Consider the following 14,342-nt stretch of genomic DNA (forward strand, 5'->3'; position numbering starts at 1 on the left):
GTGCTTTTGTCCACCATAGCTTGCAATTTGGTATGTTCCAGGCAAGTCCCACGTGTTTAACTTCGTAGCGCATGTGGATTTTACTCAAGACATGTATTTACAGTAGTGTAAACGGTTTACTGGGATTTACTATTATGCTTTTTGGAAAAGAGGTACCATGGAGGCGTTTGGAGGGTATGACATTTGGCATGTACTCTGCCGAAGACCTAAGGTAATGTTGTTGATAAACCTTGTCGTAAGTAAAGCCAGAACTTAAAAACATGCCCCTTCATGCCTTTTTGCTTTTTGACTTACTTGCCTGAATTGTTAACTGGTCAGTGTGCACTGTTCAATGGCTGTTGGTTTTTGGTACTTTCTCTAAAATAGATGTTTATGCTGCTAACTAGTTACTAATATGTTGCATTCACGATTCTAACACATTGCCATGTCATGTTTCCATTTTTTCCACAGGAAGTTGAGTGTCAAGACCATTACCAACTCCAGATTCCTGGATAATGTTGGTAATGTTGCCGCCAATGGTCTTTATGACCTGTCATTGGGCCCTTCTGATTCCAAAGAAGTGTGCTCAACATGTATGCAAGACTTTAATAACTGCCCTGGGCACCTCGGGCACATCGAGCTGCCCTTACCTGTATACAACCCACTTTTTTTTGATGTAAGTAAAAAAATTATTATAATAATTGGGACACACCCATACTGACCCAGGACACATTACAGTTAATCGTTTCCAGATATGTGAACCATTACTGCTGCAGATAGACATTAAACCTTTTGTCACTTCTACTCTGGCACTAGAAACTCTACCTGCTGATCCGGGGATCATGTCTGAACTGCCACATGTTGGTTTGCCCCAGAGCAGCTATCCACCTCCTCCTGTACCAGCTGAAGCTGCTGGACGTGGGAGCTCTACAAGAGGTTTATGAGCTGGAGCGTGTACTGAATCAGGTGAGCATTACACAGACGGGAACATAATGTTTCAGTTGGTGAGATTGGATAGTGGTCGTGATTATTATGTCTCTAAAATCACACTGCTTGTTCTGGCAGAAGCTTTTTGATTCAGTGGTTTGATGTGTCCTGTGTAGCTCTGTTGGTAATGCAATGCCAAAAGTAGAGCTTGTATGCACTCAGCACTGTAGGTCAGAAATCCTGCATTCGCTAAATTGCTTCAATGTAAATAATGTTTAAACAATGTCATATAATGAATCCCAAGTTCTGTGTTTTAATTACTCCAACAACTGTTTTTGTCCCTTCGTCGCTTGCAGTTCCTGGAAAGCAATGACAAAGCTTCTGGTGATGAGATCCAGGTGGTGTTGGAAGACTATTGTGTTTCGGTCATCAAACAGAAGTCAAGTTCCCAACATCATTCGCCGGTGAGTAAAGTGATATGTGAATGTGTCATCAAATCCGAACAACTCATGGAAATGTCATGAAGTTGCCTGTTTTTGTGTTCTCAGATTAAGCACATCTGTGAAAAGAAGAACAGCCTTGTTACATCCTTCTGGAGGGTTCATATGACCTCTAAGAAATGCCCTCACTGCATGTAAGTATGGACCATTGTGATCACTTCCCATTTACCTAATGGGCAATTCTGCCCTCTCTAAAGATTCACACAGACTTTTTTTGTAACAGGAGTGGCAAATCACAGGTGCGCAGAGAGCACAACTGCAAACTGATTGTCACTTCGCCTCTAGCTTTGTGTAAAGATGGGGCCATCAAGGGGCCCACAGAAGGTAATGCGTCCCATTCAATTCCTACTTCATTTATGGCCCAGATTGGTAATATGGTTGAGGGGAAACATGTTGAGAACTTGCAGTTATTACATGTTTGGTAATAATGGTTTCTCCTCTTAGATGATGGAATGGCTGGGAAACGTGGATACTTGACCCCTAGCATGGCTAAGGACCACATCATGAAACTGTGTGAAAAAGAAGGTTTCTTCCTCAAGCATTTGTTCTCAGGAATGGATAATTTGGAGAGCTCACCCAGCTCCTATTCTGACATTTTCTTCCTGGAGCTTATGGTGGTTCCTCCATGCAGGTGAGTGCTTCATTTCTGGGTATAGTTTTACTGTAGTTATATGGGGTTTATACATTAACACTGAATTGTGCATTATGCATTTTTAAATCTACAATTTGGCAAAAACTTTTGGCTTCAGTATAGATAACCAGAGCTTTGGCAATGGACAGTGTTCGAGGTAAAACTTGAACAGCAGGCAAATGTCACCAGAGTTCAACAAGAATAGCCTTTGCAGCTGCCAATATGTTCACACATTTCTACCAACTTCACTCAAGAATTCCTACCATTGGAAGCAAACAGAAATGAAAATGAAACCACAACTTAATGTCGTCTTTGTATTCGGATGGAATATCTTTTCTGCACTGTGCACCCTCACTAACATTGGAGGGCAGTGCTTGTTGAAAAAATGCTGAGGGATGCTAATTATTTTATCCCCTTGAAAAATATGTATCAAACAACATCATCTGTTTCCATTAGATCACTAGCAAGGTGTCATGTCATCAATTTAACATTCCTGATTGTCATTGTCATCCTGACAGACCGTTTTCATTGTTGTTAATGTTTGGACCTGGTCCACTTAAGTAACACCCTAGTCTGAGGCTAGTAAATTGCTTACCTTCTGCTTCAGGCTGCTGGGCTAGTTGGCTAGCTTTGCTATAGCTAGTTTGCTATCTAAGTTATTTTCATGTTCAACTTCTTTAATAGAACATGTGACCCCTTTTGCATTCTATGTGCCTGTGGACACCGCACATAACATCTTTGATGCTGGGTGATTGAAGCCACAATTGTAACTATTTGAATTTCTTTGCTTATTGATGAGGTCTGGGATTGCCCCATAAAATCCGCCCTAGTTGCGAAGCTTTACAGTTACTGACAAAAGTATTCCACAGGTATCGGCCCATTAATCGTTTGGGAGACCGGATGTTTACTAATGGTCAGACAGTGAACATGCAGGCAGTTATGAAGGACAGTGCTGTCATTCAGAAGCTACTAGCGCTTATAGCAGGGGAGAACCTGAAGGAAAAAGAGTTGGCACTAGAGGAGGTACGTGTTCTGATGGGTTTTACTTTTTTAAAAGTGTCTTGAGGGAATGAAAAGGTAATGTGACAAGACTTTTTAATATGTTCAGACATTGTGTTCAGTCTTAATACTGTTTAATCTTAGTATTCCAGGATTTCTTAAAATGTATTGAAATAAAAAATTTTTAAACCAAAAGCAAAGTCAGTGATTGCTCATTCCTGTAAGTATATATCTTGCCCTTTAGCTTAGTATAAAGTTATGCAATTCTGCTTTAAGTGTTTTATCTATACTCCATTGAAAGGTACAGGAAGCAGACCCCCCTCAGACAGACCAGGCTTTCTTGGTAGGGATCCCTGGTACGACCCTCACCGACAAACTATACAACATCTGGATTCGGCTCCAGAGTCATGTCAACATTGTCTTTGACAGTGAATTGGACAAACTGATGTCTGAGAAGTACCCTGGAATTCGTCAGGTGTGTTCCCATGGAAACCTCTGGTCCCCTGTTCTAAATGTGCTCCTTTTTAGCCAAATGAGGTAATATCATTTTACCTTCAACTTTCAAGCCTTACACATTATCGTTCATGCTGTCTGTTTCAGATCTTAGAGAAGAAGGACGGTTTGTTCCGGAAGCACATGATGGGGAAACGCGTGGACTACGCAGCACGTTCTGTTATCTGCCCTGACATGTACATTGGGACCAATGAGATCGGAATACCCATGGTAAAAATTAATGCATTTGCTTTCCTTCTAACTTCCTCTGAGAGTTCACATGACAAGGCTCCTCTGTCTTGTTCTAGGTGTTTGCCACCAAGCTGACCTACCCCCAGCCTGTGACCCCTTGGAACGTTAAGGAGCTTCGGCAGGCGGTGCTGAACGGGCCCAATCTTCACCCTGGAGCCTCCATGGTCATCAACGAGGACGGCTCCCGCACCATCCTGAGCAGCACCAACCTCACTCAGAGAGAGGCCATTGCCAAGCAGCTTCTGACCCCCTGCACCGGCCAACACAGGATGCCTATGAAGATAGTAAGGTTTACATTTCTCACCCCAGCAGTGTTCCCTTTCTGATAGTTCCTTGAATGATTATCGCATCCACTTGTCATGTAAATGTCTTCCTTTCTTTGTCTTCCGTGGAACCACCTATCCAGGTAAATCGTCACATAAAGAACGGTGACGTCTTGCTCCTCAACCGACAGCCAACGCTCCATCGGCCGTCCATCCAAGCGCACCGAGCCCGCATCCTGCCTGGAGAGAAAGTGTTGAGGCTTCACTATGCTAACTGTAAGGCCTACAACGCTGACTTCGATGGGGATGAGATGAATGCTCACTTCCCCCAGAGTGAGCTGGGCAGGGCTGAGGCCTACACGCTGGTCAGCACAGACCAGCAGTATCTTGTGCCCAAGGTGAATGGTCATTGCTATGGTTTGCTAAATGTTGCTCTTGAGTTTAAACACAGACCAATTCTTCTGATGGAAGAATTCTTAAATTTAATTGCCTTGACTAATCTCTCTGTCCCCCAATCGCCTTGTCTGCCCAGGATGGGAAGCCTTTGGCAGGTCTGATCCAGGACCACATGGTGTCAGGCACCAGGATGACCATCCGCGGCTGCTTCTTCTCCCGGGACCAGTACACTGAGCTGGTCTACCGAGGTCTTACCGACAAGGTCGGCAGGGTCAAACTGCTGCCCCCCGCCATACTCAAACCATGCCCTCTGTGGACTGGCAAACAGGTAGAGGAAAAAGCTGCCCATGGCTGGAGAGGTTTTGTAGTTCAAAGTACAGGATTGCACAGGTTCATTTACATTTCTCTTGTCAATCAGGTGGTGTCTACGCTTCTATTGAATGTCATCCCAGAGAACCACATCCCTCTGAACCTGACGGGAAGGGCCAAGATCCCGAGTAAGGCCTGGATCAAGGAGCCTCCACGCCCTGTACCAGGCTACAAGCCTGAAACCATGTGTGACTCTGAGGTCAGATTGATTTCCAGTACTGTTCAAGAAATATAACACATGTACCCACGTTGACATGATTTGATTGGAATCATTTTATTATTAGTTTTGTATTAGGTACTGGACTTAACCTTTCATCGTGTCTGTTCTGTAGGTGATATTCAGGCAGGGAGAGTTGTTGGTGGGAGTCTTGGACAAAGCCCACTATGGCAGCTCTGCCTACGGCCTGGTCCACTGCTGCTATGAGCTGTACGGAGGAGAGACCAGTGGGAAACTCCTCAGTTGCTTGGCTCGCCTTTTCACTGCTTACCTTCAGCTGTACCGAGGCTTCACAATGGGTAAGACATGGGCCTCATCCCAACTGGCACCCAAATGTTTAGAAGTAGTGAACTATGTAACAGGGTGCCATTTGGGGCTCATGGCTGGGATCTAATCATTCACCTTTACTGTATCGGTTTGCAGGAGACCAATCAAACTTAATCTTGCATGGATTGGTCTGAAAAGCGATACTTAATGTGAAATCATAAGATGTATTATTTTGGTGACAGGTGTTGTAGTATTCAGGGTCATTGTTACGAAATGCGTTATAGAAATAGTTTTAACAGGAGAGTTATGTGGGCTTACCTCGTGAAACCGGTTGAGAGAATTCAAAGAATTTGCAAAAATGTCTTCAAGGCAAAGGGTGGCTACTTTGAAGAATCTACAGTGTGTGTTTTAAACTGTAAGACTGTATTTTGGTCTGTTTAACCCTTTTTTTTGGGGTTGCTACATGATTCTATGTGTTATTTAATTGTTATGATGTCTTGTACACATGAACGTGTAGGTGTCCAAACCTTTGACTGGTACTGTAGAAGCAACATAAAATAACGATTATTTGTCCATCAGTTTGTCAAAATTCACTGATGATGCATTATTGTTTTGATCCTCTCAAATGGGGCCAAAAGCTATTTGGCCCCTCACAGATGCCCAGCTCCTGAACACCATCCGTAGAATAGAAAAATAAATAAATGGAACGTTTTTGTTTTGTTTGTTTTGCATCAAATAATTCACTAAATTTGTTGCATAAATGTTCATTGTCTTTTGTTCTTTTAGATTCTAATGATGGAGCTACCTTTTAAACTGATTCGCATTGATTCATTCCAGTAATCAGACTGATTGGCACCTGTATCGGAGCTCATCAGATACACATTAAATCGTGCTTGACAGTAGAACTTGTGTTGTTTGAGAGCTGCACACACAGGAATCCTCACAAGGGGTCCATTTTAGAATCAAGTTAATTTGTGGCCTTTCTTTTAGGTGTGGAGGATATCCTGGTAAAACTAAGAGCCAACAAACAGAGGAAGCAGATTATAAACGAGTCTGTCACGTGTGGTACTAAGGTAAAGACCCCAGGGTCCATCAACAAGATCCACGTTTTTGGGCAGTTCACATTCTATAAATGCACTGACTTGCATAGATTAATGTGATGTTAACAGTTGTTTTCTCTGGTACCCCAGGCCCTGCAGGCAGCCTTTAACCTGCCTGACACAGTGGAGGAGAGTGAGACTAGGGGTCGTTGGCAGGATGCCCACCTCAACCCTGACCAGAGAGACTTCAACATGGTGGACCTCAAATTCAAGGAGGTGGCAAACCAGATCAACAACAACATTAACAAGGTAAGCAACTTGGCTTTGATTAGCCTTCAGATTTTTTTTGTAAACAGGCTTAGTTTTAATTTGTTTATGTGCGTTACACTCAGGTCATCGTTGTGAATTAGAATTGAGTCTTTGTCCATCATTAGCTTCATTTTAATGAAAAGGTGGGATTGGAGTTTGCGGATGGCACAAACGCTGTGCTGTTTTAACTGGTTCTTTTCTCCTGCCAGGTTGTCATGCCCCTTGGTCTCCACTGCAGCTTTCCAGAGAACAACCTCCAGCTAATGGTGCAGTCTGGGGCAAAAGGCTCCACTGTCAATACCATGCAGGTACCCCACATGTTAATACTCCATACTCTTCATCTCAGATGTGTAGCAAGCAGGGTTAGAAGTGCTGTTAAAATCATAAAAAACATGGCACCTTTAGTGTATTTTTTATTTTTTTTTAGATCTCATGTCTGCTGGGTCAAATTGAGCTTGAGGGCCGGCGTCCTCCGCTGATGCCTTCTGGGAAGTCCTTGCCCTGCTTCCAGCCGTACGAAAGTTCTCCTCGCTCTGGAGGCTTTGTGTCTGGCAGGTTTCTTACAGGAATCAAACCTCCGGTATGTGACTTTCCTGGGCCCCAGGTTGTGTGCTTGATTTCTCAATGTTCCATTTCAGACCTTTCTGAAGGTTCTTCATTTTCGTGATTCATTGTTGCAGGAGTTCTTCTACCACTGCATGGCTGGCCGAGAGGGTCTGGTTGATACAGCTGTTAAGACTAGTCGATCGGGGTACCTTCAGAGGTGAGCTGGCATTTAAGAAGTCTTAATGTTTTTTTCCCTGGAAGTGTGAATGACTGCGTCCCAGATGACATCCCTATTCCCTATGTAGTGCACTACTTTTGACTTGAGCCCTGGAGGACTTTAGCATTCAAATCTTTAATTTGTTTCTCTCTGAACAAAATTATTGTGTTTACAGATGTGTGATCAAGCACCTGGAGGGCCTGGTGGTTCAGTATGACCTGACTGTTAGAGACAGTGACGGAAGCGTGGTCCAGTTCCTCTATGGAGAGGATGGTCTGGATGTCCCAAAGACACAGTTCCTCCAGCCAAGACACTTCCCCTTCATACAGGACAACTATGAGGTAGTGCTGATGCTGTCATCTCAGTCAACTGATCTGGTTTACTGAAGTGTTTGAAACCATGTCTTTATTTCAAGACTGTGATATGGCAGACATTGTATTTATGTTGATTTATAATTTACCAATATGCCACCCATTCTCGTAGGTCATCAGAAAGTCCAAGTGCTTGGATGAGGTCCTGGCTAAACTGGACCCGCAGGCTGCAGCCAACCATTTCAAAGCGATAAGGAAGTGGAAAGCCAGACGGGAGCATCTTTCCCCCAGGGATGGGGCCTTCCTCCTGTTCTCCAAGAAGAAACTGAAGAGGGCTGAGAGCCAGGCTCTAGAGAGTCTGGCTAATGGCAGGGACATTGCCACCTTACAGGTACTGTATTGGACCACTGCACCAACATTTACACTATTATTGTATAATGTACAACAATAAACTGTTTCCTTCCCTCTAACCTTGCCTGGTTTCTTAGCTGGTGGAACGATGGAGTTCTCTGGATCCGAGCAGTAGATTGAAATACCTGAAAAAGACTTCACGCTGTCCTGAGCCCTGTCTGAGCCTTTTCAGGCCTGACATCTCTTTTGGTTCTGTGTCAGAGACTTTTGATGACATTGTTGAGTCCTACCTAGAGGACTTCCAGGTAAAGCAGTCACCTGAGGAAAGCTCAGAGGACCTTGAAGCACAAAGGTGAGATTTAAAAAATGCATGTCAATCTCTTGATAATCCATCTGAAATCTTTCCTGCTGAAAAGTCCTAATTTTGACAAAACGATGAGTGATTCTAGCATATTGAAACCTGCTGCGATGCATCCCCTTCCCCAAAAGAACTGCCTCACATCTGAACCTCATCTTTAATTATTGTTATTATTGTGGTGGTATGTCAAAGTAACATTGTTTTAAAACCTTGTTTCTTTTTTACATGTTTTAAAAATGTCAGTGAGGTGATCATGTGACAGAAGTGCACCTTCAGTCTGAATCGTAAAGGTCTACTTTGCATTTAGTTCATACCTAAATACGTCTTAAAGAATAGACCACACAGTGGTCTAACACCTCAATGACTCCCTGTGGTTGTTTGGGCATCACGATCTGTTGGGTCAATACAGACCTGTACAGTCTCCTGGCTGCCAGAGGACAGGTTTGTGACCAAAGTCGGAGGGGTCAGGGCTGATCTTTCTTGCCTTGGAGTCCTGTAGGACGTCAATGGAGGGCAGGGGGCAGCTAAACCCCATTTCTATACAGTGCGTTGAAGTTTACCTCTGCGACAGGCAGACTCTGAGCCAAATCAGATGGTGACGGAGGGGGTGAGGATAGACTCTACTATAGTTAATTGCTGATGCAAGTAGAACTTCCCTTGGTGTACCTTCTTGGTGATGACTGGGATTTTATTTTCCCACCTGAGAATGGGCATTTTTAGGATTCAGCCGGACTAACACTCATGGGGATTCAACCACTACCTTGATGGTTCATGCTGTTAAGTACCAGTTTGTGGTCACCGGTCAGTCGAGCTTTCCACGGTACATCGACACATCTCCATTAGTGATGACACCAACTAGCACGACAGCTCCCTCTTTGGGTTGTCGAGGTGTTGGGTGTAGTGGAGGTCCATGTCCCAAGTGTTTTCCACAGATGGGTTGTCTATTTAGCCTTTGATGATGATGACCGAGGTGCTACAGGTCCGTAGTCAGGCAGGCAGGACACTGCTGATTATGTCATGGTCTCCACTCTGTCTGTCTGCACAGACTGAAACATCTGCTACAGCTGAAGTGGCAGCGAGCCCTCTGTGACCCCGGAGAGGCTGTGGGTCTTCTGGCTGCTCAGAGCATAGGAGAGCCCTCCACCCAGATGACCCTCAACACTTTCCATTTTGCCGGCAGGGGGGAGATGAACGTCACCCTCGGTATCCCTAGGTACAGTATGGTCTTAAAACGGTGCCACACCAATGGTGAAATGCCAAAGCTATGTATCGAAACTCACAGTAAGTGGCTGAAAATGATGTTTCTTCACCACAGGCTTAGAGAAATCTTGATGATTGCCAGTTCCAAGATCAAGACTCCCATGATGAGTATTCCTGTGTTGAACACTAAAAAGGCTATCAAGCAGGTGAAGAAGCTGAGGAAGAAGTTAACACGCGTTTGTGTAGCAGAGGTGACTACACTGGCTTGGTTGTCCATCAATTACTACATTCTGTATTTATAACAAAGTTATTACTTTGGCCTTGTGTTTAAATTGATTTTGAGAGTTTATTTTTTTTTCTTCATTATGTAAAGGTCTTACACAAAGTGGATGTCTTGGAGACACTCAGAGTTGGGCACAAACGAGAGAAAGATCGCATTTTCAAGATCATCTTCCACTTCCTGCCCCCAGAACGCTACCAGGAGGATAAGATGCTAACTCCTCAACAGATCCTACGCTACATGGAGACCAGGTTAGCGGTAGTGGCCATTATTTGTCCCACACGTTGTCATACATCACAACCGGTGTCTGTGCGTGCAGTTGCTAGTTCTACAAATCTGCTGTGCGTGCAGTTGCTAGTTCTACAAATCTGCATTGTCTGATCCAAAGTTTGGTAAATCTTGTCACAATCTTGTGAAGTTCATATGAAAATTGCAGACTTTAGTCAGAAAAGGCTCCCATTTTGAGACAGAGGAACAACAACCCCCATAGTTCATTGTGTTGCACAGGACTACTACATTTTGTGACTTGATAAAGATAAAACAGGCTTTTGGGATTGAAAATGGTTAAGCTTAGGAAAGGGTTTAATTAATGGTTAAGGTTAGGGCTAACATTAGGGCTAATTCTACTACATGAAATCTGATGTTTTTAGTATCTCTTTCTACGTAGCTGCCTATCCTCTAAATTGTAGCTTTTAAATCGGTTGTTTTTATGCACATTTTGTGTTCATATGAATTTGTGATTTTCTTAATTCGGTAGTTCTAAACACCATCCTTTATTCCTACCCTTTTCCGTCTGGTCTTCCAGGTTTTTCCGCCTACTGCTTGAGTCCATTAAGAAGCACAATGCCAAGTTGTCCTCCATCAACGCTGTGGAGACACGCAAGGCTGCACTGACAGATAATGACCAGGATGTAGGCGAATCCTCAGCCAGGCAGGCATGTTAAATGGACCTCTTCTTTTTTTGGCATTACCTTTATATTTACCCCAGCTTTTAATAGACCTACTTTTGAAATCAAAAATTGGGATCCTCAAAAAATGTATGATTGATTACTGAAATGACTTCTTTTTTTTTTTTTTTTTTTATAACCGTTGTCCCAATTTTGCATATGTATTTTGTAGGATGCTGGAGATGGGGATGGGGAGGAGGAGAGCAGGATTGTGGACGATGAGGGAAATGAGGGAGACACTGATGCCTCGGACGCAAAAAGAAAAGAGAAGCAGCAGGAGGAAGTAGATTATGAGAGTGAGGAAGATGAAGAGGAAGAGGTGGAAGAACTGCCGGAGGACCGAGAGGAGCAGGCCGAAGATAATTCTCCCCCTGCAGAGGCAGTGGAAGAGGTGTCAGGTGACACCGCAGGGTCTGGTGGTGCTCGAGCAAGGAGTCCAAAGCTGAAAAACACACACACACAGGACAGCATGAGGATCAACGCTGTGCTGGAAACCAGCTCCACCATTGAGGGTTACTCTTACGACAGCCAGCATGGCCTCTGGTGTGAGGTATATCTTCTCAGTCTCTGCCCTCCTCATTTTGGAATAGTCCTTTTTGGTTTGGGGGTTTTATATAAAACAATACATTTTGGATATTGGTTTGTCTTCTTGATGGTTCATTGGTTCCCATGAAACTAAAAATTTTACTTAAATGTACATGCTTTGAACATGGATTGAGAGTAGTTCTGCATTATTGTTTCACAGGTTACGCTCGCCCTGCCTGTCAGCAAAGTGCATTTTGATCTGACGTCGCTGGTGGTGGCCGTGGCCCAGAATGCAGTGGTGATGGAGACCAAGGGCATCACCAGATGTCTGCTGAGTGAGGTCACAAAAAAAGATGGCTCCAAGGAGCTGGAGCTCAAAACTGAGGGCATCAACATGCATGAGCTGTTCAACCACAGTGACGTAAGTGACCATCTACCATGGGGTATTTCAAATGTCTATATGGAATTGTGAAAATAAAGGGAAGTAAATGAGTAATGCAAAGGAGGTTGAAACCAGGCGTTTCCACAGGTGTAGAATTAGGGTGGGTAGGTCCAGGTGACCGTTATTCCTGGTACCATTGCTAAAAAAAAAGAGAGATCTGTGACTAAAAAACTGGTTATTGTTGGGGCACATCTGGCTGGAGCTTCAGTGACTTACTGTGTAACCTGTGTTTCATGATATAACATGTTCAGTAACCAGACGCTTTTGAACACTGAGATTTTTTTTCACCCGTCAAAGGAGTTGCATTTACTTCGGTGTTCTGGTATCTTTTGGCGGCCTCCCATTTGTAAAAAAATCAAAATTGTTTACTTAAGGTATTTGACAGATGCTCTTATTCTCCCTATTAAGACATGGTGTTTATTTTATCTCAGATTCTTGATGTGAATCGACTGTACTCAAATGAGATCCATGCCATGGCAAACACGTATGGCATTGAAGTGGCCCTGAGAGTCATTGAGAAGGAAATCAAAGATGTCTTTGCTGTCTATGGTAAACAAACAAATGCCTCACATCCTATTTAGCAAGCAGCAATAGCAGTAGGCTCTAGAGAATTGTGTTTTTCCTTTTTTCATAGCTGTTCTCTTCTGTGCAGGTATTGAGGTGGACCCCAGGCACTTATCCTTGGTAGCAGACTACATGTGTTTTGAGGGTGTTTACAAACCTCTCAACCGTTATGCCATCCAGTCCAACGCCTCTCCATTTCAACAGATGACTTTTGAGACCAGCTACAAGTTCCTAAAGCAGGCAACTATGCTAGGTGAGGATTACATGACGCAGCTGTAGGACTATATACACGGATGAGCCAAAACATTATGACCACTCACAGGTGAGGAGAAAAACGTTGATCTCCAAACAAGGGCGCAGGTCACGGTCTGGGTAGATCAGATTGTAAGCGAACAATCAGTTCTCATAGTCAGTTTGTTGGATGCGGGAGAAATTAGCAGACCTGAGCTGCTATGACAAGGGTCGTATACCAGGGGAAGTGATGGCACCAGGATGCACTGTGGGAAGACAAGCCAGTGGAGGGAGTGTGATGCACTGGGCAATGATCTGCTGGGAAACCCTGGGTCCGGCCGTTCAATTGAAAGTCAATTTTACACGTGCCACTTATCTAAACATCACTGCAGACCATGGTATTCCCTGGTGTGAGTTGCCTCTTTCAACAGGATAATGCGCCCTGCCACACTGCACACATTGTTCGGGAAGGGTTTGAGGAACATTATGAAGAGTTCAAGGTGTTGCCCTAGCCTCCATTCCTCAGATGTCAATCGGATTGAGCAACTGTGGGATGTGCTGGACTAACAGGTCCACCTGCTCCACCTCGCAACTTACAGTACTTGGACCTGCTGCTAACGTCTTGGTGCCAGATATCACAGGACACCATCAGGGGTCTTGTAGAGCCCATGCCTCGGGTCAGCGCTGTTTTGGCGGCACACGGGGGACCGACAGCATATTAGGCAGATGGTCATAATGTTTTGGCTCATCAGTGGATGTGAGCTGTAATAGTGTAATGATGCATGCAACACAAAAACAGACCGTGACTTAGCCACGATCACAATACCTACAACAGGTTGAACAAACTGTTATTGAAGGTCAGCAGAGAGCCTAGTGGTTGCAGTTTAACTAAGTGTCTTTTCTCTGTTTTCTCACCAGGTTCCCATGATAAATTGGTCTCTCCTTCAGCTTGCTTAGTGGCTGGAAAGGTGGTAAAAGGAGGGACAGGAATCTTTGACCTGAAGCAGCCATTGCAATAAGTGTTATTAACCGCATACGGTACCATTGTCAAACGGAGGTGAATGCACCAGTTCACTGCAGGTGTTTTTGTGTTTTCTTTTTAGCATTTCCAACCTTGGACTTATTGTAAGTGTCTCTGCCTTGATGTTGGACACACTATTAGATATTGTGGAGAGAAAAAAACTATTCAGGAAGTCAAGGTCTGTGTATATAAACCCAGTATCCCAAGTGCTGCATCAAGACTTTTAAGTCTGTGTAAGTTCTACTGCCGTTGATGTCGTCAAATGCTAGGTAGCTTCAAATCAAATACATAAACCTGGCGTTGCTACTGCCATACTCTTATCACCTGAGCCTCGTAGCACCTCACGGGCAACTATCCTTGATTGTACATTTTAAAATGGCTGCACCACCACCTCCAGTGCAGATGTAATTTCAGATGTTATTACACCAAGTGCAAGGTCAAATCTGCTTGCTTACTTGTATTTTCTGTCTTTTGATATTAAATATGTATTACAGTGGTCTAAAAATACATTTTGCATATAGTCATAATTTTGGTCATACTGGAGATTTGGATGTGGAGTCAATATAGCCTACATCAAGGTTGGGATAAATTTCAGTCTTTTCAGGAAGTACACTCAAATTCCAACTTCAAGGCTTTAGACCTTGGCTGTCCAAACCTGTTCCAGTAGTTCTACCTGTAGGTTTAGCTTTAATCCAAGTAATTATTAGG

General features: G+C 43.8%; 1 protein-coding gene across 1 annotated transcript; it reads left to right on the forward strand.

Annotated features, from left to right (window-relative positions):
• Nucleotides 1-43: 43 nt before the first annotated feature.
• polr1a (RNA polymerase I subunit A) lies at nt 44-14,141 on the forward strand. The gene is made up of 32 exons (XM_010898571.3): nt 44-211; nt 451-655; nt 796-945; nt 1,263-1,370; nt 1,455-1,540; nt 1,630-1,730; nt 1,851-2,037; nt 2,907-3,060; nt 3,338-3,511; nt 3,637-3,759; nt 3,837-4,064; nt 4,187-4,441; nt 4,576-4,767; nt 4,858-5,007; nt 5,141-5,324; nt 6,283-6,365; nt 6,483-6,641; nt 6,851-6,949; nt 7,069-7,221; nt 7,322-7,404; nt 7,580-7,745; nt 7,888-8,106; nt 8,204-8,418; nt 9,470-9,637; nt 9,740-9,875; nt 9,998-10,155; nt 10,710-10,839; nt 11,024-11,401; nt 11,597-11,797; nt 12,250-12,367; nt 12,471-12,635; nt 13,532-14,141. The coding sequence occupies exons 1-32, from the start codon at nt 72-74 to the stop codon at nt 13,630-13,632; spliced, it is 5,169 nt and encodes a 1,722-aa protein (XP_010896873.1). The 5' UTR covers nt 44-71; the 3' UTR covers nt 13,633-14,141.
• The last annotated feature ends 201 nt before the right edge of the window (nt 14,142-14,342 follow it).

This window comes from Esox lucius, chromosome 4 (assembly GCF_011004845.1).
Source record: "Esox lucius isolate fEsoLuc1 chromosome 4, fEsoLuc1.pri, whole genome shotgun sequence".
In the NCBI taxonomy this organism is placed as follows: domain Eukaryota; kingdom Metazoa; phylum Chordata; class Actinopteri; order Esociformes; family Esocidae; genus Esox; species Esox lucius.